This window comes from Cydia fagiglandana, chromosome 10, assembly GCF_963556715.1.
Source record: "Cydia fagiglandana chromosome 10, ilCydFagi1.1, whole genome shotgun sequence".
NCBI classification, from domain to species: domain Eukaryota; kingdom Metazoa; phylum Arthropoda; class Insecta; order Lepidoptera; family Tortricidae; genus Cydia; species Cydia fagiglandana.
This window is the reverse complement of record NC_085941.1, coordinates 9,786,153-9,808,567: the sequence shown is the minus strand read 5'-3', so window position 1 is coordinate 9,808,567 and position 22,415 is coordinate 9,786,153. Positions and strand designations below refer to the sequence as shown.

At 37.0% G+C, this 22,415-nt stretch overlaps 2 protein-coding genes across 3 annotated transcripts in view; both read left to right on the top strand.

Annotated features, from left to right (window-relative positions):
• The window catches only part of LOC134668057 (lysine-specific demethylase 3A-like), a 244,360-nt gene that overhangs the window by 78,062 nt on the left and 143,883 nt on the right, over positions 1-22,415 (top strand). For both annotated transcript variants that reach the window (XM_063525506.1, XM_063525505.1), the window contains exon 6: positions 4,746-4,813. In XM_063525506.1, the coding sequence (XP_063381576.1) occupies positions 4,746-4,813 (68 nt within the window). The remainder of the gene's footprint in view (positions 1-4,745; positions 4,814-22,415) is intronic.
• On the top strand, positions 18,625-20,177 carry LOC134668214 (uncharacterized). The gene is made up of 3 exons (XM_063525719.1): positions 18,625-19,079; positions 19,167-19,309; positions 19,508-20,177. Exons 1-3 carry the CDS (start codon positions 18,698-18,700, stop codon positions 20,003-20,005), a joined length of 1,023 nt encoding a protein of 340 aa, XP_063381789.1. The 5' UTR covers positions 18,625-18,697; the 3' UTR covers positions 20,006-20,177.

The window sequence follows — 22,415 nt, the reverse complement described above, 5'->3', positions numbered from 1 at the left end:
AATACATCATCTGTGAAAATTTCAACTCTCTAGCTATCACGGTTCGTGAGATACAGCCTGGTGACAGACAGACGGACGGACGGACGGACGGACAGCGAAGTCTTAGTAATAGGGTCCCGTTTTACCCTTTGGGTACGGAACCCTAAAAATCAGTACAAATTGCATTGAAGTCTTATCTCATAAACATCTGTATTATGAAAGTGGGCTTAACATGTTTCAAGTTAAGTTAAATAATTAACAAACACGTTTTGCGAAGGCACATCTGTATAATTTTTAAGAAAAAAAAACCAACTTCTATGGGGCCCGGTGAAAGATTATGGTAGATGGTGCACTATGTAGAAAAGGAGGTAAAACCAGTACCTACTTTCTAGTAGCATTTCGTTTCCGTATAAGGGTCGTAGTTATCTAGCCTAACCTAACCCACTTCTCTGATAGCAGTTCGGTTCTGTGAGGATCGCAGTTCGAACCTACTCAAACCCACTTTTCTAGTAGTATTTCGTTTCTGTAAGACTCGCAGTTCTAACCAAACCTAACCCACTTTTGTTCGGTTCTGTGAGGATCGCAGTTCAAACCTAACCTAACCCACTTAACGGCGCATGCGGTGCGGTGTACGGGAGTTTGAGCGGGAGGGGTTTGGCATCATCATACCCACATTTTATGGTAGGTAATCATAGTGGTTTATTTAGTTTAGGTATCATAGTGGTTTTCCGGGTCAAGGTCCGGGTCTCTGAGTCAGAGTCCGGGTCCGAGTCCCGGTCCAAGTCCGGGTCCGGGTCCGAGTCCGGGTCCGAGTCCGGGTCCGAGTCCGAGTCCGGGTCCGAACCGGATCCGGGTATGAGTCCGGGTCCCAGTCCAAGTCAAAATCGAAATTCGAAATCACCAAACATGTACTATGCGTCGTTGAAGAGTTCTGTTCTGATCATCATCAGCAGTTCCACTTCATCAAATGCGACAGTTTTTAATGTAAATGCTTGATTTTATGATGAAAATACAAAAAATTCTATACGTATGCCTTTAAGATTTGAGGAGTTCCCTCGATTCCTTATGGATCCCATCATCAGAACTCGAGCTTGACAGAAATGTGGCTTAAAAACTAAACTTGCTTAACAAACATAACGAAGAGGACAAATCGCCAAACGTGAACTATGCGTCGTTGAAGAGTTCCGTTCTGATCATCATCAGCAGTTCCACTTCATCAAATGCGACAGTTTTTAATGAAAATGCTTGATTTTCTGATGAAAATACAAAAATCTCTATACGCATGCCTTTAAAATTTGGGGAGTTCCCTCGATTTCTCATGGATCCCATCATCAGAACTCAAGCTTGATAAAATTGTGGCTTAAAAACTTAACTTGCTTAACAAACATAACGAAGAGGACAAATCGCCAAAGGTGAACTATGCGTCGTTGAAGAGTTCCGTTCTGATCATCATCAGCAGTTCCACTTCATGAAATGTCACGTTTTTGAATGTATATGCTTGATTTGTTGATAAAAACACAAAAATCACCATATGTGTGCCTTTAAGATTTGAGGAGTTCCGTCGATTCCTCATGGATCCCATCATCAGAACTGGATTTTGACAAAAACGGGACCAATCTGTATGCATATACATACAATCAAAAAAATATTTTTCAAAATCGGTCCAGTAATGACGGAGATATGGAGTAACAAACATAAAAAATAAATAAAAAAAATAAAAAACATACAACCGAATTGATAACCTCCTCCTTTGGGATTTGGAAGTCGGTTAAAAATGCAGATGTGAATAAACTCGCTATATAAATAGAAATCTATTTTGCATTTTCACTAGGAAAGCAAATATGGCTGCAGGGCGATAAAACTCGAATTTAGTGGGGCTATGGCGTTATTGATTGCTGTAAACAATGCTCGAGTAGGTAGTGGCCACTAAAAACTAATTTTACTCTACTACATACCTATGTAAGTTTATGTGAGTACTTCAAAGAGTAAAAAGAACGTTAACTTGGTTTAATTTGACGTGTGGCTGCTTAAACCAAGAGAAAAGGAGTTGCACAAATAAGTTTTTTTTTATGTGTAAAATAAGTTTATCGTGTTATAACTTTATAAGTCGCGAATCTATTAACCTACAGGCATCGCCATTTTCAAAAATACACATAAACTGGCTGCGTAGCCAAGATGCCATTCGCTTACGCTCCGTAGCGATCGAAACGCAACTGTCACTGTCACACTAATATGGAAGTGTTATAGAGAGACATATTTATTTTCGTTGTCGAAGCGATAGCGATAGCTATAGATAGATTGAAACCTTGGCTAGGCCGGCTGATTCGCCAAAAAAATATCCAACTCTCATTACGTATTTTGTCCAATCGGAGACGTGCTTTGAGCTAACCAAAATCAGTTGTGCGTGACTTGAGATACCATCGCATGGCAACAGTCCGAAATAAGTGAGGTTACAGGATTATTGATAGCGAGCATTCCGTTGCGTAACATCGCTTCACGCTGCACCGCGCATTGAGACTGCGGCACAATGCACGCTTTCGCTGCTTATCTCATAGCACAACTGTAAAGTACAGACAGCGGTCATCTAAACGGGTGAGGTATTCAAAGTGACCTTAAGAGGGACGTAATGCTTGCAAACTAGAAGGGAACAAAAAAAATACGGCATGCCATGCAAAACTTGCGAAGGGAGATAGGGCCATTCCGCGGGTTATATACTTTGATTCCGCGGGTTATAAAGTCTGAAAATATACTTTGATTTTAAATTTTGCTGGTCAGATCTCTCTGCTATATCACTATCTATCTATGTTAGGTGTGGTAAGGTTTACAAAGTTATACTACTAAAAGGTGTGCACGGTAATGGTATACAGCTGCAAATGAAAATTAGACACGTTTTCGTGATTTATAAAACTATAATTTTGCATTAGTCCCCTAGTAACACGAGTTTTTTTATTAGGAAAACGTAGATATGAAGATTTGGCCAGCTTATCTTTTTCTGCTGCTGACTGTACACGTAACTATGAACACGGATAGATCAAGATAACACGTAAATTACGTGCTATCTTAATCTATTTGTGTTATTTTCTCTGTCTTGTTAATGGGCCGTTGATTATAGACAACGTGATAGGTAATTAAGCAATTAAAGGCCGATACCCTTAATCTAAATTACTTATATAAATAATTAAATACCACACGGTACAGTTGACACATTTTTTTTCTTCCTTAAACATGTTCACCATATGCAACTTGCAGAAAATGTGTCACTAATATAATTCAAGTCAAGGTTCAAAAGTAAGAAATTACGAAGCACTTGTATTCTGTGTAATCTGTAAAATCAATAATTCATACTCCATTTAATATGCCGTATCAGTGCCAGCTATCGTAATTCCAACTTCCACTTGCGCTTATAATGACCGCCGGCCATTCGAGAACAATAGCTTAACGGACGTGTTATCTGCTCATCTAATTAGATAATTAAATGTATAAAAACCACTGGAAATGCTTTACATGCTTGGTTATTGTTACCACAATACATACATAAGTTGTATAATGATATATAATATTCATGTTTAATAATAAATAAGATTTAGTCTGTTGGAGCTATGTAAGCTACATAAATAAATAAGCTACATAAATGTTGAAATAAACTCTTTATTAAATAGCTACATAATATGTTATATATCATAGATAACTTATTGAATGGTTGTTTAGCAACGGTAGATGGATTGGATACTTCGACTGTTAATTAACACTTATTATATGTCCTTCACGGAATAAACACTAATCTACATTTTATAATACACATTTTAACTAATTTGAGATGTTTTCCTCCATTAGTCCCAACAATAGAAGGACATAATTATTTATCATGGTTTAGCCGACAGAAAATTTTCATACTTAAAAGAAGACATTTAAATCGTTTTAGCTACACGTTTTCTGCCTACCCCGCCTACCTAATAATTTAGGCAAATCTAGGTACTTACCTAATCTAAAGTAAATCTAGAAAGGTAGAGTAGAGTAAGAAAGGTCTGGACCGACAATGCAACCGACAATGTTTTGGAAAGTAATACAGTGGAAATTGAATGAATGTGGATATTATAGTAAGGTGCAACCATCAAGCAAGCAGGAGGGATGGATAGGTGCAGTGCAGGCATCTATATCTCTAGGAAATACATAGATGTGAATAGATGTACATATTTTAATAGATGCAACACGACGCCGTAACCCTATTCTGCGCCTAATTGGATGCAAGAAGCCATATAAACAGTGACGTAACTTGGAATCTTTGCGAAGCATACAATGTAATGTACGTATTATACTATGGCGGGATTAAACACTTGATATACAAACGTACTTACCTACTTGAAATATATGATAAAATATAAACGTAAAGCAAATAGAAATATGACGAGCTTTGGGAATACTGAGTCTCGCGTGTGATTACACTACTTGTAATGTAATAACTATGATAAGACATTGACCAAGAATTTATATCTCATCTAAGTAGGTATTATCATATAAATTACAACTTGATAGCGATATCCCATTTGTTGAACGTAGCATTAATTCAACAAAAAATCATTAAAGTTTTTATTAACAGATTAATAAGGTACGCTTCTGCGAGTATTCTACATATTTAGTCAGGCGCCAACAAAACGAGCAAAAAATCAAATAAGTTTTTATTGTATTCTTTGACCTTCTCGAGCTTAATGATGATTTTCTCTTTTTTCTATGCCGTTGCTCATCCTGACATTTATCTTCTGTTACAGTTATCGAATCCATAATGAGGGGCGAGGTGGTGGGCGTGATGCCTCGCCGCTCGCGCTCCAATCTGCAAGTAAGTCTAAATTAAGCACAAACTAGATTTTGATGAGTTGCCGACGTCGCACTAGACTTTGGCAATTACGCTGAAACTGATCTTAGGCGTCGATATAACTGGTCGACTGTTGGGTAATTCTGGAGAGCTTTGTTATTGCTCTGTATAATATTACCAAAGTGTCTTTGATTAGGTATTGTGTAGGTAGGTTTAGGTACAAGGATGGACAGTTGTTGCTGTTCCCAAACATAGGAAATAATAATGTACCGTTCTTATTTAAAATTCGGTATCCTGTGCTGGCCTTTTCATACAATTTCTTAAGGAACTGCGAATCTAATCCTTAATTCTTGCGCTGTCCCAATAAACTTGATTAGTGAGCAGTCAAGTAATGAGCACTCTACTCACGTCTGTCCGTCGGTTATTTCTGTATAACAAGTCGCGACAGGTCGGCGGCGCCTGACGCATGCTCCAGCTTTATCCTGAGGGTTCCAGCCTGACTCAACCTAAAAGATCTAAATCCCCTCAAAATTCACACCAACTTACACTCTTCTGAGCACAGATCGCGCAGTCTAATTTAGATTGTGTGACTAATTTATTGCTAGCTTTATCCAACCTTTATCCAAGACGATCTGCAGACTATTTCAGTTCTAAACGTCTAATAACCATGCGGGTTCTATTTGCACGATTTCAGTGAGCTACAGCAGAAATCTCCTCTATATTTCTGCTATCGGATTAGATTGAGCGCACCGATTGACGATGCGTCGGCGAGCAATAAGCGACGTTTTGCGTTCAACGGGCGTAGGTTTTGAATACAATAAATATATTAGCAAGGTAGGTAGGTGGCACTAATGCCATCTAAGCAACGGTATCCCTAAGCATAGAAGTAATGATTGAACAATAAAAAAATGCCAATCATAAATCCAAGAATTTTATTATGCAGATTCGAGCGTAGGATTAAACATAATGACAAATTGATAATTTGCTAAGTAAAAGTTGGTGAAAAGTTTCCAGCAGTGTGGCCGAGTTGGCCCTGGGCGGTGAACGTAGAGTTTCTGCGCCACTGAGCTCATTTGAATATTGGACTAGCACTATGAACTTAGTTTAATCCTGCCGGCATTGTTGGAAACTAATGTTAATCGTGGGGTGTTTTGAGTTTGGAACAGACGTAACTATGTCCTGAACACGACCACACACACAACTTAAGCTTTCAAACTTTTAACTGAAACTTTAAACTTGTTAAACTTAATCTTATTTACTCCGAAAACTTCCTAAAGAGATTTGTTGAGCTTGGGTGGTTTTTAAAGTCTCGATAAAAACGTGTTACTGTTAGAGCCGATTGCATTGAAGGGCATCTTTATTACGTTCGCTAAAATTTTACTCTTTGAGAACACTACATAATGTGCCTAATTCACCTAAAAACAGCTAACTCTGAACTATAACTATATGTGATATGTAAGTTCGTGAGACATTATAGTAACATTTCCCCAGCTCGACAGGTGTGAACTGTGAACCATTTAAAAATCAATTATGTAATAGACAAAGAAGAGATAGAGAAGTAATAAATAAAAAATACTGCGAACACAGCTCTCCGAACGTGATCGCTGAGGCACGTATGTTCGGCAATCGGATGTAATGGGCCTTCAGCAAATTCTTAATGAAACACGTTATGAATGAAAAACGGCTAGCTTACGTGCTTCGGCCATTTTACTCGTTGGGAATGCATTTTAACTATTATTTGCCGTATTTATATTCGTAGAAAGGATTTACGGATGTGAGGTGTGTGGTTAGTGTGGATTACAAATTTCGATGTGAACCAAAATAAGTTTACCACAGCGTTGGTTTCATGGTTTCATTTGAGATTTCATGACTTGTGACCCTTTAGAAGTATTGCGTCCACGAGTGGATAAAAGTTTGAAAACAATATTAAAATTCATATCTATTCATGTTCAATATATAGCATGTTCCCAGAGTCTGACAGTTTTAAGCTGCAATCCGCATTCAAACAAATGAAAACGATGCTGATCATCTTAGGAAGTCGTCGAGACTGCAAAGCACATAAATTGTCTGTCCGTCCTTCGGTACTTTCATTTGTCTAGCGTCTACCTCATTTTTCCATCTTTAATATTCTGTCATTCTTTAGTAGGTATAAAAAACCGGACAAGTGCGAGTCGGACTCGCCCACCGAGGGTTCCATATTTTTAATATTTGTTATAGCGGCGACAATAATACATCATCTGTGAAAATTTCAACTGTCTATTAGCTTTCACGGTTCGTGAGATACAGCCTGTGGTGATAGACAGACGGACAGTGGAGTCTTACTCGTATGAATAGGGTCCCGTTTTTACCCTTTGGGTACGGAACACTAAAAAGCAACTAGAAACAACGAGTACAACAGCGGTTTTAATACACTTAATTTAGCTTCAAGGTCCCAAGGATCGGTCGCGCCAAGGTCCCGGCGCCCTCCCCGAAGGATAACTACAGTTACTGGCGTCCATATAAGACATCCTTGAAAATATGCTTCGCTTACTCTTAGTATTTTCAGGTAAATTAAACAGTCTGTCTCTACCTTAATAATTGGAGCGTTTAATATTACATAGGTATAAGTATTCGGAGTTCTTTTTAACAATTTCTGATAATATTTTAACATTTATGGTTTTTCAGAAATAAAAGAAGTACCTATATCGAAACTTAGAAGGAAAGTGTCGCGTTACATTGCTGAGGCTGTTGTAACAAGTAAATAACATCGAAAAATTCAAGTTTCAGCATGATTTGATGATTTCGTTTAGGTCGGCTAAAGAGAAGTCTAATAATAATTTAATTCTAGAATTTCTAGATACACGTTGATTTGCAAGAAATTGTAACAAACTGCTGTATTCGAACTTCAAGATATTCACAAGAGACAACACGTACTAGATCCATTTTAGATACGTTATAGTTTAGATATCAACTACATAGTTCTCTTTTGCAGCGCAATTCGGGCAACCAATGTCACTTCTACGTTAGATAGAGTAAGATATCTATTAGATGTGAATTGGATCTCTAAATCTTATCCTGTGGAAATCGTTCGAGTATCTCCAGAATCGCGCAAATATCAAATTTGACAGGTTAGATTTTAAACATATCGTTGTCATATCTTGGTGATGTCTAAAAGATATCTAATATAGTAACAGCACCAGTCATGGGACATTTAAGAGGAAATTTGGAGTATTTATGATATTTCCCTTATACATGTAAATGGTCTACCGCTTAGCGTGTTAAAAGATGAAAGTCCTATCCGTCTTTCATGTTTTAGGCGTGTTGTATCAAAGATACTGCAATGAGTTTCCACATACTTAACAAATTAAAACTATGTCTTTTTTCTCCAGTCATGGACACCAAAGCTCCAGTAATGGGCCCCCGGTAATGGACGTGGATCCAGTAATGGGCCCCCTATAATGGACATTGCTCTATCAGTATAAAATATTAAAACGGGGAATAAGTTATGGCAAAAAAATCAAGTTTTGGTATAAACTTTTATGGCTGAATGTATTTTTCTTTCCACAGCCAATTATTATTGTATTAGATCCTTCGAGACAATTCTAATATACCCAAACACAATTAGTTAGGGTTTATTGCGATAAATTTCACATGGCCACCTCCTGTCTCCATCATCAGATCAGGTCCATGTTATCATAATATTGTATTATCATCCGATTTGCATACTTAATTACGTACTTACACAAAATTTCAACTGAATCGGAAATCGAAAAGTGGCTCAAATTCAGCTACCAAGATTTGACCCACACTAACTAACAGGGCAAGTTAAATAAAAGTTTGGAAAACGATATTAATTTATCTGAAGTCCGAGAATACCTCCTGATTGACATATTTTGTAACTACATTTTACTTCTGTATTGTTTAAACATGAAATTATGGCATAGCAAGCATCATTATGTAAACTGTCCCATCATAGGAGGTATGCAGTTTTACAGCTCCTATAATGGGATTGGGCCAAATACCACTATTTTTTTTACATCTGTGGAGTCACAACATAGTGTGTTGTATACCTCATATCATGGTAAATGCAATTAACAAAACACATTCTAGTTTTCATCAAGTATTAATTAATTAAAATTTAATAAATTAACTCACCTCTCTTAGCGAAGTTGTTAAGAATTCGTAGTGGTATTTTTTTTCAGTGACACGGACAACTTTTAGGTAGACGCACATTTCTAAAAAATTTAACCGAATTTAATAAAAATTGAAACATAAACAGCTCTAGGACTCTTATTTATGATAAAAATATGTCCAGTGTTTATAAACTACTTTTAGATACTTATTTTAGAGGAATTGTGGTTTTTTGTCCCATTACTGGTTCCACGTCCATTATAGGGTCCACTACTATAGATTGTGAGGGGGCAGATGGGAGCCTCACCAGGATGATGGAAGGTAATCAAAGTCGGGAACCAGGGCGATGATGGGTATTTATTAATTATATAAAAAGGCACCTGTAACAATACAGGTTACGTGTTAACAGATAGGTATGTATAAAAACACTTTCGTAATTCAGAAGGTTAGAAATCAAATAACTTACAATATGTGCCTTGGTGATGAAGTAGATATATATCTGGAAGGTGTGCAGGGCCACAAAACGAGCACTAAACTGAACTGCACGCACTTATGAATTATTACGTTTACTAATAAAAATCACACTTAAAAGGTCGTGTTTAGAAACTTGGGAAGTACAGTCTGTTAGATTAAATGATGTTTATCGATCAGAGTATGTGATCGAACTGAAAATAAAAATCATTGAATGGAATTTGGAATAGGATTTGAATTTCAAAAAGGGAATTTAGAATTTGTATGGTGCCAGAAATAGTATGAAGGTCGATAGTGTAACGCTTCGTTACACGCACCGTTACACTACCGGGGTCGCCCTGGAAGGGAAAATCCTGGGGCTTATGGCCAAAGGATTTTTCCGTAATGTAAATATAATGTAATGAATATGGGTATGAGTGATAAATTTAGAAGGTGGGGATGTTATATACAATGTTTATCATACAAGAGAGGCGATTTAAACATGCATACCAAAGGTCATTCATACATCATCTTATAACATTTTGGTTAATTGTTTAACCAAAATAAGTTTCAATAGAGTACTCCTTTAAGTAGAGGACGTACTCATTAAATCGCTCTCCATTAGTATTAAGGCTTATTAATCAGTAACCACCCGCTGAATATTAATGAATCTAAATATAATATCTACAATAATGTGTACCTACAAAGAGTACGATTGTTGAAATTTATTCAACAAAATAATGCCGTATGGAATGTAGGATTACTACAAAATATCATAAGATAATTCCTTAATGGAATTAATAAATGTACTGTACGGTACGTATGTACCTAAGTACGTAAATATGAACGTTATGTCAAGGGAAGAAATATATAAATAAGTATTGTTCTAACTCTGGTAGAGTTAGCTTTGAATAACGTTATATGAACGTAATATAACGTTATATAAATTAAATAGTATAAATGAACGTATAAATTCGTACTAAGTAGGTATGTACGAAATGTAATGAGTCCGAAATGTATAATGGGGATGAGATATAATTATAAATGTATAACATTATATACAATATTTTACAAGTTAGGAGCTTAGGAGAAAAGTAGCTAAGTTTGAGCCAAATAAGAATCTAATTAAGGAAAAACAGTATATTATTTATTTTAGAATTTTGGGGATAGGTTTAAGGTCTCTAATATGCCATCGTCCGAGCATTTTGCCGGACATGTCTTGTAGGACATATACTAAGGGTGATATTTTTTTTAGGATAGAACATTTAATAAACTTGGGTGCAAGTTTAGCAGAATAGTGTTTAGGAGAATTACTAATTGCGTAATTTCGTTTCCAGACGATGTCATTTTCGTTGAATTCGTAATGTTGGTGATGTTTATTATACGATGAAGAATTGGTTTGGTGTGCTCTCCAAAGACGGGCTTGTACTTCGGAGAAGACAGGCTGGAGAAGACCAAGATTATCAGCGTATTCGTCTCTGGGCGCGAATATAATATCATCTGTGAGATCAGATTTATCGTATGCTGATCCACATGTGACTAATTCGCGACCAAATACAAGGAAAGAAGGAGTATAATTTGTTGTTTCATTTACGGAAGTATTAATAGCAAATTGTATCTTATGTAGGTTGATATCCCAATTCCTGTGGTCATCCTGTATGAATGAGGATATTGCTGTGGTAACAACTTTATTATATCTCTCCACGGGATTTGGTTGGGCGCATTTAATTGCGCAATAGTGTATTTTTGGGATCTGATAGGAGTGGAATAAATCCGTTGTCTCTTGACTAACGAATTGAGGACCATGGTCAAGAATTATGGTCTGTGGGATTCCGTACACTAGGAAAACTAGGTTTTCTAGAATATGAACGATTACTGATGACGTAGCACGTTTAATCGCAAAGAGGAGGCAGTATTTTGAAAAACAGCAAGTAACGACAAAGATGAATCTGTTGTGTTTTAGTGTAGTAGGCAAGGGGCCGATCAAATCTATTGAAATGCATTGAAAGGGTCGAGAGCATTGCTTAGGTTTACCCATTAGGCCAAGTTTTAGTTGGGTTTGGTGTTTGCAAGCTAAGCAAGTCTCGCATTTGGCAATAAAATTTGAAATATCTTTGTACATTCCTGGCCAAAAATATTTCAATTTAACTTTATTGTATGTTTTAAATGTTCCGAAATGAGCGCAAGTTGGGGTGGAATGATTTTCTGTGATAATGGGTATTCTGTACTCTAGTGGGATAACTTCTTTCCAATTGTACTCAGATTGGAGTAACGAAGGGGTTTTTGAGTATCGGTATAATTTATTATTATGTATTATGTAATCTGGAGTGGTGTTGGGGTTAGAACTGCATTTAGCGTAGATATTATTATACCAGTCGTCATTGGTATTAGAACTATTGTAGTTAATAACGTCTACTGAAGGTAAGCGTGATAAAGCGTCAGGGATTAGATGATCTTTACCACGTTTATGTTTAATTTCGAAGTTAAATGTAGATAGACGAATACTCCAGCGGGCTAGACGTCCGGTTGGATTATCTAGATGGAGAAACCATTGTAATGCGGAATGGTCTGTGTAGATTGTGAACTTTAAGCCGTTGTCAAGATAGCAACGCCAATGTTCTAGGGCTAGTAAGACACTTAAGAGTTCTCTTTCTGTAATTGAGTAATTTCTTTGGGGACCAGTTAGGGATTTGCTCATATAAGCAATGGGTTTCTCAACGCCATCAAATTCTTGGGTCAGCATGGCACCGATGCCGAAGCTGGATGCATCACAGTGGACTGCGAAGGGTTTTGAGAAGTCTGGGCAAGCAAGAACAGGGGTAGAGACTAGAGCTTCTTTAATGGATTTAAAGGCATTGTCTTCTAGTGATGTCCATTTAAATGGTGGTGCTTTTTTGGAAGTGGAGGTAAGTTTAGTTAGTGGTGCAACCTTTGTGCTGAAATCGGGGATAAAGCGTCTATACCAACTTGCTGTACCTAGGAACTTTTTAACTTCTCGAGGAGTTGTGGGAGGTGGGATGTTAAGTATTGCCTTAACCTTGTCAGGATCTGTTTGAAAGCCGTGTTCATTAACTATGTAACCAAGATATTTAAGTTCTTTTTTGAAAAATGAACACTTGGGGAAGTTTATAGTAATGTTGGCTTGTACTAGCCTTTGGTAAACTTTATTAAGTAAAGTGATGTGTTCATCGAAAGTATTACTTATGATGATAATATCATCTAAGTAGGTAAATACTGAGTTATCAAGGTTTTCAGAAGGGAATAACGCATCCATAAAGCGTTGTTGGGTAGCAGGGGCATTAGTCAATCCAAAAGGCATTACGCGAAACATGTACATGCCTTTGGAGGGTACATGGAAACTAGTTTTAGGTCTATCAGAAGGGCGTAGGGGTATTTCCCAAAATGCTTTTGCTATGTCTATCGATGATAGATATTTAGCATTTTTTAGATTATCTAAAATGTCAGAAATGAGTGGGAGTTTGTAGGCATCTTTGCGCGTAATCGAATTTAGTTTACGGCTGTCGATGCAAAAACGCCACGTTCCATCTTTTTTAGGAGTTATTATGACAGGGTTTAGCCATGGGCTTTCACAGGGTTCGATAACATTAAGCTTTAGCATTTCATCAACTTCTTTGCATAAAGCTTTTTGTTTCTCTGGAGAAAGCCTATAGCATCGCTGTTTGATTGGTGGATGGTCACCGGTATCTATGTGATGTTCAATGAGGTGGGTTCGTCCTAAGGGTTTGGTTTCTGTTGAAATATTTTTAAATTTTTCAATAATAGTATCTGAAATTAACTGTTGAGTTTCAGAAAGGTTGTCATAATTAGTGATGTGTTGGTCGCAGGTGGAAATAACTAGGGTATCTATATGTTTATCAGAATATGACGTTATGTCAGGTAATATGTGGGGAGCTATATTGAATTTTCTCCAAAAATTTGTGCCTAGAATCAAGGGTTGCTTTATAGTAGGGATAACATGAGCGGTAATAATAGCCACAATATTTTTGTACGAAATTGGTAGTTGAATTGTACCAATAGAGTATATAGGGTAGCCGTCGGCTACAGAGCCTACGACTTTATGGTCGTAATTTATGGTAAAATTGTGGGATAAGAGAATTTTATGGGAATTATTTCCGAAAATAGTTAAAGCACTGCCGCTGTCTAAGAGGCCACATAAAGTTAAATTATTTGTCTGGATGTTGACATAAGGTCGTTCATCGTATGGATCTTGAGTGAAAAGTGCTGATGTAGTATTGTATGATGACATAAATAATTTAATGGTATCTAACCATTGGTTCCATTCTGTAGCAGTAGTTTTATTTAAGTTACTTTTCTCCTTTATGCGTTTTTTGGAAATTTATGGCAAACTGTACATTTTGCAAAAGTGACATTTTGTTTGCCACAGCGGAAGCATACTATATTTTTACTTGTACAAATATCTAAAGAATGATCGTTTGTTCTGCAACGCGGACAGGAGTAACGTAACGTAGAAGGTGGTGCTGTTACAGTATGGACCGGTTTATTAAATGGGAATGGTGGTATATACGGTTGGGAAGGGGGGGTATGGTTAGAATCTTGTTGAATGTTGGTATAGTTGCTAGAGCTATAAGTAGAGGTAGTATTACAGCTTTCGTACCATTTGCACGATTGGAATAATGTGTCTATAGACGTAACATCTGTAGGAACTAATCTGGAACTGTAATAAGGGCTCATGTTTCTACGGAGGATATCTATTTTTTGTTTTTCAGAAAGGGGTTCATGTAATTTGGAAAAGAGGGCTTCCATGGCTGAAAAATACATTATTATTCGTTCATGTTGTTTTTGTTTACGGGAATGTATATTTTGTAGTAAGTTGTGGTCATGGTCATGCAATTCGAAATCTTTTAAGAAGTGGGTTTTAAATGATTTCCAATCTGTAAGGGTTGTTTTCTTTGACCTATACCAATCTAAAGGAGTGCCTGATAAAAAATCGTATATATATTTGTGTAAGCGTTTGTCGTCAATGTTACGCGCAATTGCAAACTCTTCGATGTTTTGAATAAAATCATAAGGGCAACTATCGCCTTTATAGTTGAATTTTTTAAAATCGCTTGGTTTTGCTTCAGAGATGTTGGTTAATTTTCGAGCAAGTAGGTCTAAATTTGTGGAATCATCTATCAAAGAGGTTGCTGACGCGTAAGTTGACGTTGTTGTTGACGGTTGTGACATGTTAAATTTTGTTTGACATTTTGACAATAATTCGCATATTTTCGAATAGTTGTCAATAATTTCTGGAGATAATTCAGTGGTAATATGGAGACGTTCTATTCTGTTATATAAATGAAATAAGAAAACCGCTATTCTATCGTGCTTCGCTTGGTTGGTGGTCGCAAGCTGTAGCTGAGAAGAAACTATTGTGAGGCATCTGCTAATTTCGGTGATATCCTGTTCAAGATCATATGGGCTGGAGAGATTCGAACACGGGTCCGCGAATAAATTTGGAGTGAGGAGCTGTCTTAAATCATCAGCCTGCGCGGTGGCTGGGAACTGAATGTTCCTGAGTTTGAGCTCATAGATGAGTTCAGGTTTATTTAATAGTGCTGGATTCATTGTTTATTAAAGTGGATACCTATTACGAAGAGAATAATTGGTGTTATCAATATAAATAAAATATGTAGTTATTAAATTTTATTTTTTATTGAATCGAAAGGAGAAGTTTATTGTGATATTAGGCTTAGTTGTGTATATTTATTTAATCGGGTGAAGGATAAGCTATTGGATTATCTCCAACAGTACTGCCGTAAGTCAGGATTGGTTCGCACTTCAGTGACTCCAAGGAGTTTTAAAAACACTTAGGATTGAAACCAATTTGTGAGATTTCAGTGGAAATCTTGGATTGTGTAATTGTATGTGATAGATGTTTTGTGTAATCACTATGTTAAGAGTTTTGTTACGTGGCGCGACAAAAAGCGTAGGACGCTGGCATAATAGGGATTAGAAAATAGATATAGATAAATTGGTATAAGATGATGAATGATGATAGATGTATATGTAATTGGTTATTTAAGGGGGGAATTTTGGTTAAACTGTTGAGGATTAGATAAAAGGTTGGTTGTAAAATAGAAAATTAAATAAAATGATGTTAGGCCGAGAGATATTGCGAAAATTTGAGTTGGGTCGACTATAACCTTTTAGAATTTTGAAAAGATCTTATGCTAACTATTACAAGATATATAAAATTGATAAAAAAAAAAAATGTCGTCAAAAGTAGTAGGCGTCGGTGTGGTGTAGGAGCACGAGCGTAGCGGAGGAGGCACGAAGAGAAGGGCTGCTCTGCGTCGTAGGGTGGGTGGGTAGGTTCGTCGTAGGGGTGTTCTGGATTCGATCACGTTGATGGCGCCAGTGTGAGGGGGCAGATGGGAGCCTCACCAGGATGATGGAAGGTAATCAAAGTCGGGAACCAGGGCGATGATGGGTATTTATTAATTATATAAAAAGGCACCTGTAACAATACAGGTTACGTGTTAACAGATAGGTATGTATAAAAACACTTTCGTAATTCAGAAGGTTAGAAATCAAATAACTTACAATATGTGCCTTGGTGATGAAGTAGATATATATCTGGAAGGTGTGCAGGGCCACAAAACGAGCACTAAACTGAACTGCACGCACTTATGAATTATTACGTTTACTAATAAAAATCACACTTAAAAGGTCGTGTTTAGAAACTTGGGAAGTACAGTCTGTTAGATTAAATGATGTTTATCGATCAGAGTATGTGATCGAACTGAAAATAAAAATCATTGAATGGAATTTGGAATAGGATTTGAATTTCAAAAAGGGAATTTAGAATTTGTATGGTGCCAGAAATAGTATGAAGGTCGATAGTGTAACGCTTCGTTACACGCACCGTTACATAGATATCTATTTCAAAACCTTTTGAAACACTTCTATTCCTGTAAACAGTACACTATCCTTGTTTTTGGACCGTGTATCGTTCCACGACGACCGTTGTTTAACGTCGAGTAGAAATAGCCACGCCAACGTTTTATTTCACCAGAAACATTACTGCAGCGGGATAAAATGTGGAGAATTCCCACATATTTATAGACCCCGTACACTGTACGCCTGTCCGAATAATGCAATAAATTCAGAAAAAGAACAGACGTCCAGTTTTATACACAAAACGGCGCAAGAGCTATTAACTAATCAACGTATGGATATTTTTAAAACGACGGAAACGAACCCACTAATTAATGGAAAATACATTTATAATTTATGGATGGAAAGTAGACAAAATTAGAGCTAACCTTCTGTTTGCAATTAGTACTGCCTAAGTATATAGATATCAACACGAGGTCGGCCTCGAAACCCACGCGCGCTTTCCCATTCCTTTATGCCCCTTTATGGGCTTTGAAACAATATTTACACTAGATGTGAGGCAGCAAAGCCTGCTCTCACGTGGCGGTTCGTAATTGACTCGTGACGTAGCTATACTCATACTCATTTATTTATAATATAATTACATATTACACGTCAAAAATGGAAATTAAATTAGATAAATTAAGTTACAATTATAGTTATTATGTTACAATAATACAATTACATTATTATTACAGTTTTGGTTGGTATACCTAAATAAGTGTGTCAAATATTATTACAATTGTTTCATAAAAAATTATAATCTAAAATGTCAACTTGATTGTAAATTATAAAAGTCATTTAGACTGTAAAAGGCATGCGAGAGGAGCCATTTCTTTAGTTGGCGCGTGAATGAGTTGATGGATTTTATCGTGGTGATGTCCTGCGGTAATTTGTTATACACTTTGGGGCCCAGGGGGCCGATTTTTGAAATTGGACCACTCGATTTCGTGTATTTCGTTAAATGATATCTCCACTACTAGGCATTTAAATTCTACTAATAGAATTGAAATCGAGTGGTCAATACCAATAGATTCCAAATTTCGATCGCTCGTATTTCAAAAATTAGCATTTCCCCGTTTTCCACCGATTTTCGAGTGACGAAATCGAGCGATCGAAATTCAAAAATTGGCCCCCAGTACGTGCATGGTTTTGGAGGACTTAGTCAGTCGGTGGCTGGCGGGAAGCAGGCGTTCTTTGCTTCCTAGACGGGTACGGGTGAGCTTGCTAGTATTGAAAGTGTGTTTGTGTGTGTGTACGTGTTTGGCGATGTTAAATATGTATTGTGATGGTAGTGTGAGTATGTTATTTTGTATAAAGAGTTGTTTTGCTGGTGAACCTGGGGCCGCCATAGATAGTAGTCTGACCGCCCGTTTCTGTAGCACAAAGTATATGTAATGGAATTCAAACAATAGATTAGCCATACGCGGCATACGCCCAACCGAACGTTTTTCGCTCGAATTGAACATGACACTTGTATCATTGCTTAGGTATTTATCTACTTACCAAACTTCGATGTGTATGCAGACTGGTAACGGAGTTTTAACTTATGAAAGACGTTATTACCAGAAATAAAACAGGACTTATGCAGTCGTGTACATTGTTTTAATATACCGACTCAAGTATTTTGCAGGTACAATTACTCTATATACATTACAATTACATCACATGCGTTTTTAATCATTAAAAGGATTAATATGTGTTTGGGTGTAGGCATTTAGCAGACCCTGACTATGACAGATAGCCGCATTTAGTAGATAGATAGGCATATGTGGGCGATAAGAGCGTTATTACTTAGTTAACTGTATCACTTTAGGTTATTCGCTTTGTGTTCACTTAACAGTTTGACTATCTACCTATTTCAATATGTTACATGTATTAAATACTTGTTTTTTTTACTAGGTTTTGTATTATTTTTTACACGTATTACAGGAGTTACAGGACGTTAGACTTTTCGGCAAATGGCTTTCAAATCTCTATTTAGTTGTTTCGTGCGGATCGTATGTTGTCGATAGACTGTTTTTCGATTTTGGTTTATTATTAGTCGTGAAGGAAAGTAACAGGTTGCCTTGTCAACTTCAGTTAAATTGTTGTTAAGTAATAATACAGTATTGTATTTATGAATTCCTGATTTGCTGCTCGATATTAGGTTAATAATTTAAATAAGTATATGTAGGTAGTACTTACTACTTACTATAATCTTAATAAAGTAACTTTATTAATGAGTAATACGTGTAATCAGTAAATAAACAAGTAGTCATATTAATGTACTGCGTGATACCTATCTATGAAAGTATGTATGTAACCTACGCACGCAAGTATGTAAATAAATATTGTAAATGGGTATGCGATAGAACTGCGCTGGGCGAACACGCGACGTTGCCATTCGGAACATAATTCGTGACGCGCGTGGTGAATTCGTGCCGCACGCAGCCGCTCACACAATGAATGCCACGTAAATGTGTGCGTGTCGACCGTGCGCCGCGGCGCGCGCCGTTGCCATTCGCCGTTCGTAACCAGTGCAAAGCGTTCGTGCGTTGCGATCCGTTTGCGCCGCACGGCATAGGTACCAACATTACCAACTTCCCATCCCCAGACATGGACTTGAGCAAAGACGAAGTGTTCACTTTGATCAACGCATACCGAAGCCAAAGAGTACTATGGGACACGAATCATAAAGGATATTTCAACAAGCACATCAAAACAAGAGCGTGGCAGATAGTAGCTGACGCAGTTGGCGTTGACTTGGAAAATGCGAAGCGGAAGATGGCTAGTTTGCTTGGGTCTTTTAGGCGAGAGAAATCTAGAGGAAAGAGGATAAATAAAAATGGTGAGACTTGTTTAACGTTCTTAACTTCTTACAGTTCTTAAAGTTTTACTAGGTAGGATGACCATTTGTAATTGGTGTAATTTCCAGATCCTGCAAGTCCCCTGCAGTACAAATCCGATTGGTTTGCCTTTAAAGCGTTCAGCTTCTTACTGGACCCAGCACTGAACCCCGTCAAATTAGATTCCGGAATAACTCAACAAGAAATGTCAAATAATTTTGAAAATGACAATGTAAGTTTTAGTCTATCAACCAATGTTTTAAACATGGGTCAACCTTAAATACATATTTAGGTACCGATTTTGAAAGGTAGGTACCTATAGGATATTTTGATTTGCACTACTAAATTTGAAAATATATTAAATGAATAAACTGATTCAGGACGCAATATTTATTAAGTACCTAAATTTATTTTTTTCTTGTCGCCTTAGGGGGATGACGAAAATGGAACAATAGCATCTGAGTATGAACACGTTTACCTGACACCTGACACAGTCGTCTCCGACGTTCCACAAGATACTGCCATAGCCGAGTTCCCTAAACCTATCACGCCCAGAACAAAACGAACCTCGTCATCCCAACACGAGAATTCAGAGTGCCCAGCGAAACGGGAGTGCCGAGAACCGCACACGCCAAATGAAACCGTACGAAAAGATGCGACAGCAAAATTTGCAAAGTACCTAGAAGCCAAGCTAAATCTCTTCAATCCGACTGCCAGTGCGATACTGATCCACAAAATCAATCAGTTGATCTTCGAAGCCGAGATGAGCTCTATATCACAGCCTCATTCTTTCTCCATGGCCAGCGTATCGCCCAAGTCGAATTGGACGTCCAGTCCTCCCCATATTAACCCGTTGGTTCAGATAGAAGTTTCTAGATATGATGAAGACGATGAAGATAGGAAAGATGGAGTAGTAAACACACCTTAAATGTTAATAAATATCCTTTCGTTAATCTAAACCAAACTGCACTGCGTTATAGTCAATTAAACTTTTAATTGTTGATTAAGAAAACCCAAATATGAGGACGCAATTCGTTTACCTCAATTAGTTTGTAGGTACCTAAGTTGCACAAACCAGTAGTTTTAATGTTAAGATAAGATCCAACTGTGATTCTATAAATAAATACTGTGTAAGTGATGCCATTTTCTTCTATTGTTTTCCTCTTAGTTTCCCGCATTTCATTTACATGTTTTACATTATTAACATTTTCCGCAAATAACTAGTGATTGTGTAAAATGATCCACCTTGGTCTGGTGTAGTTATATTGGTATTAAACACAATTGACGCTGTATAATTGATGGTAACAGGAAAAATTCTTAGTCAGGTCAACTACATTAAAACGCCCACACCTATAAGTTAATATTATTATAAACGTTCATTTAGGTATGTGAGTATTGTGAAAATGCATCTCCATCTTATAATAATGTTAGGCAAGTATAACCTTATACCTACACATGTGAGCATGAACGATGAGGCTGTGCGAAATTAGAAGACCTGTACTTACCGAACGAAAGCATCCGAATTTGTCACTGTAGGTTAATACTTATAAATGCATTCCTGACAATACAAAAATAACAAAGTATCCAAGATCCTTACTTTATAAATTTTATAATATAATTTGTGCCTCTTCTCGCAACGTTCTGATCCATAAACGTCATTCTCAAGAAGCATTATAAATGCTCCTCAGTTATCGATTGGCAAAGTACACTCAACAAATCATCTCCACTCCCCCTCAGTGCCACCGACTCTTTTCTCGTGAACAGAATGCTAAACGTAATCCTATCTTATCTCAAGTTGCTCTTTCAAACCGTACGGTATACTAGACCTTATCCCGTGTACTTAGATATCCTAGTAGTCTAATTTGTCATTGTTTGGCTTCCAGGTGTTCCGTTATCTTCAAGGTGCTATTTTTAGCTCCTTTTTGCACTACTTTTCAAGATCATATACTTACTCAAGTTTTTAAAGTGATTTGAGTTGTAGAAAGGTTACCTTTGCAACTATCTCGAATTTTCTATACGTAAGTATCAGTATCAGTATTGAAATTGAACCAACGTTTACGTTCTTTAGGTCATTCAAAAATGTTTCATTACCTGTAGTTATATCAGGCATACAAATTAACATATCCGCGCCATTAGAAACAAAGTTCCAAATGTGTTGCACTCATTTATTTGTAAATAATGCGTATCACTTATTCAAATATTAATATGCTTGATATCAAATTCATAACATTCGAATTTAATTAATTAAAATAACCAGAGTAAATATTAGTCTTTCATGTAGGTACAAGGGTTATTCATAACATGTGGAACAAGGTCGCTAAATGTCATGTTCCTAGATTTGAGACAAGATTGTCGCGCAGACGCCTTATCTCTTTGATGTCGCGTGACGGATTAATTATCTGCTTGTACAGCTTTATGTACTAATAACATATCTCTTTATCACTTATTCAGGCTGTTATTTTGCATACATACCTAATTATAGGCTGTGTTGTCGTACATGGAGTTTATTAATAGTATAATTTTTCAACTACATGATACGACATTAAATTTACATGACCCAAAATATAAAAAAAAATATTTAATACTTTATTCTGTTTTATAAAGCTTTATCTCTACATACATTATCACAAAATTTTACTCCTTGAATGAGAACTTCTGATGTAAGGGCTATAATTTTATTCGAACTTTTTGATTCGAATGAAATAACTTCAGCATTAATGGGTGCTTTAATTACCGTGAGATACACTCTGCTGACGTTGCCTGACCAAATATAACGTGTTGTATTTGTTTGTCACTTCTCTTATTTTAAACCTTGAGAGAGAGCAACGTTGGATTACGTGAACTTATTTACCATGAAACAAATGTATGTTCGTCATCCATGCTGAGTGCATAGATTTATGCGCAAACGATAAATTATTCATCCCGCAGCGACCAGGATCGCAGACGTAAGGAAGCGATCTCATACTGGCAATAACATTTCACGGAAGCCGTCGCGCTGGCCGCGCGCCAGCTCGCCCACCGCACCGCTCGACTGTCGTTCATACTCACTGTTTATAAACAACTGCAACAGAATTAAGCTGGTAATCCTATATTTGATGATCTCACGATATATAGAAACGAGAATATGTTGACGGCTTTAAATTATTCCCCAGACTACATGCTGAGATTCGCCTGTCTCGGAGGTGACTCAGAACCGTAGACCAGACCTTAGTCGACGATTAATTGTGTACAAATTCGGTTTATTATTGTGCCAGTTAATACTTGTTGAAATATTTAGGTTAAGACCTGCGAGTCGGCCAATAGGAACAGTACTTTAGAGAGCACTAGAACTAACGTAT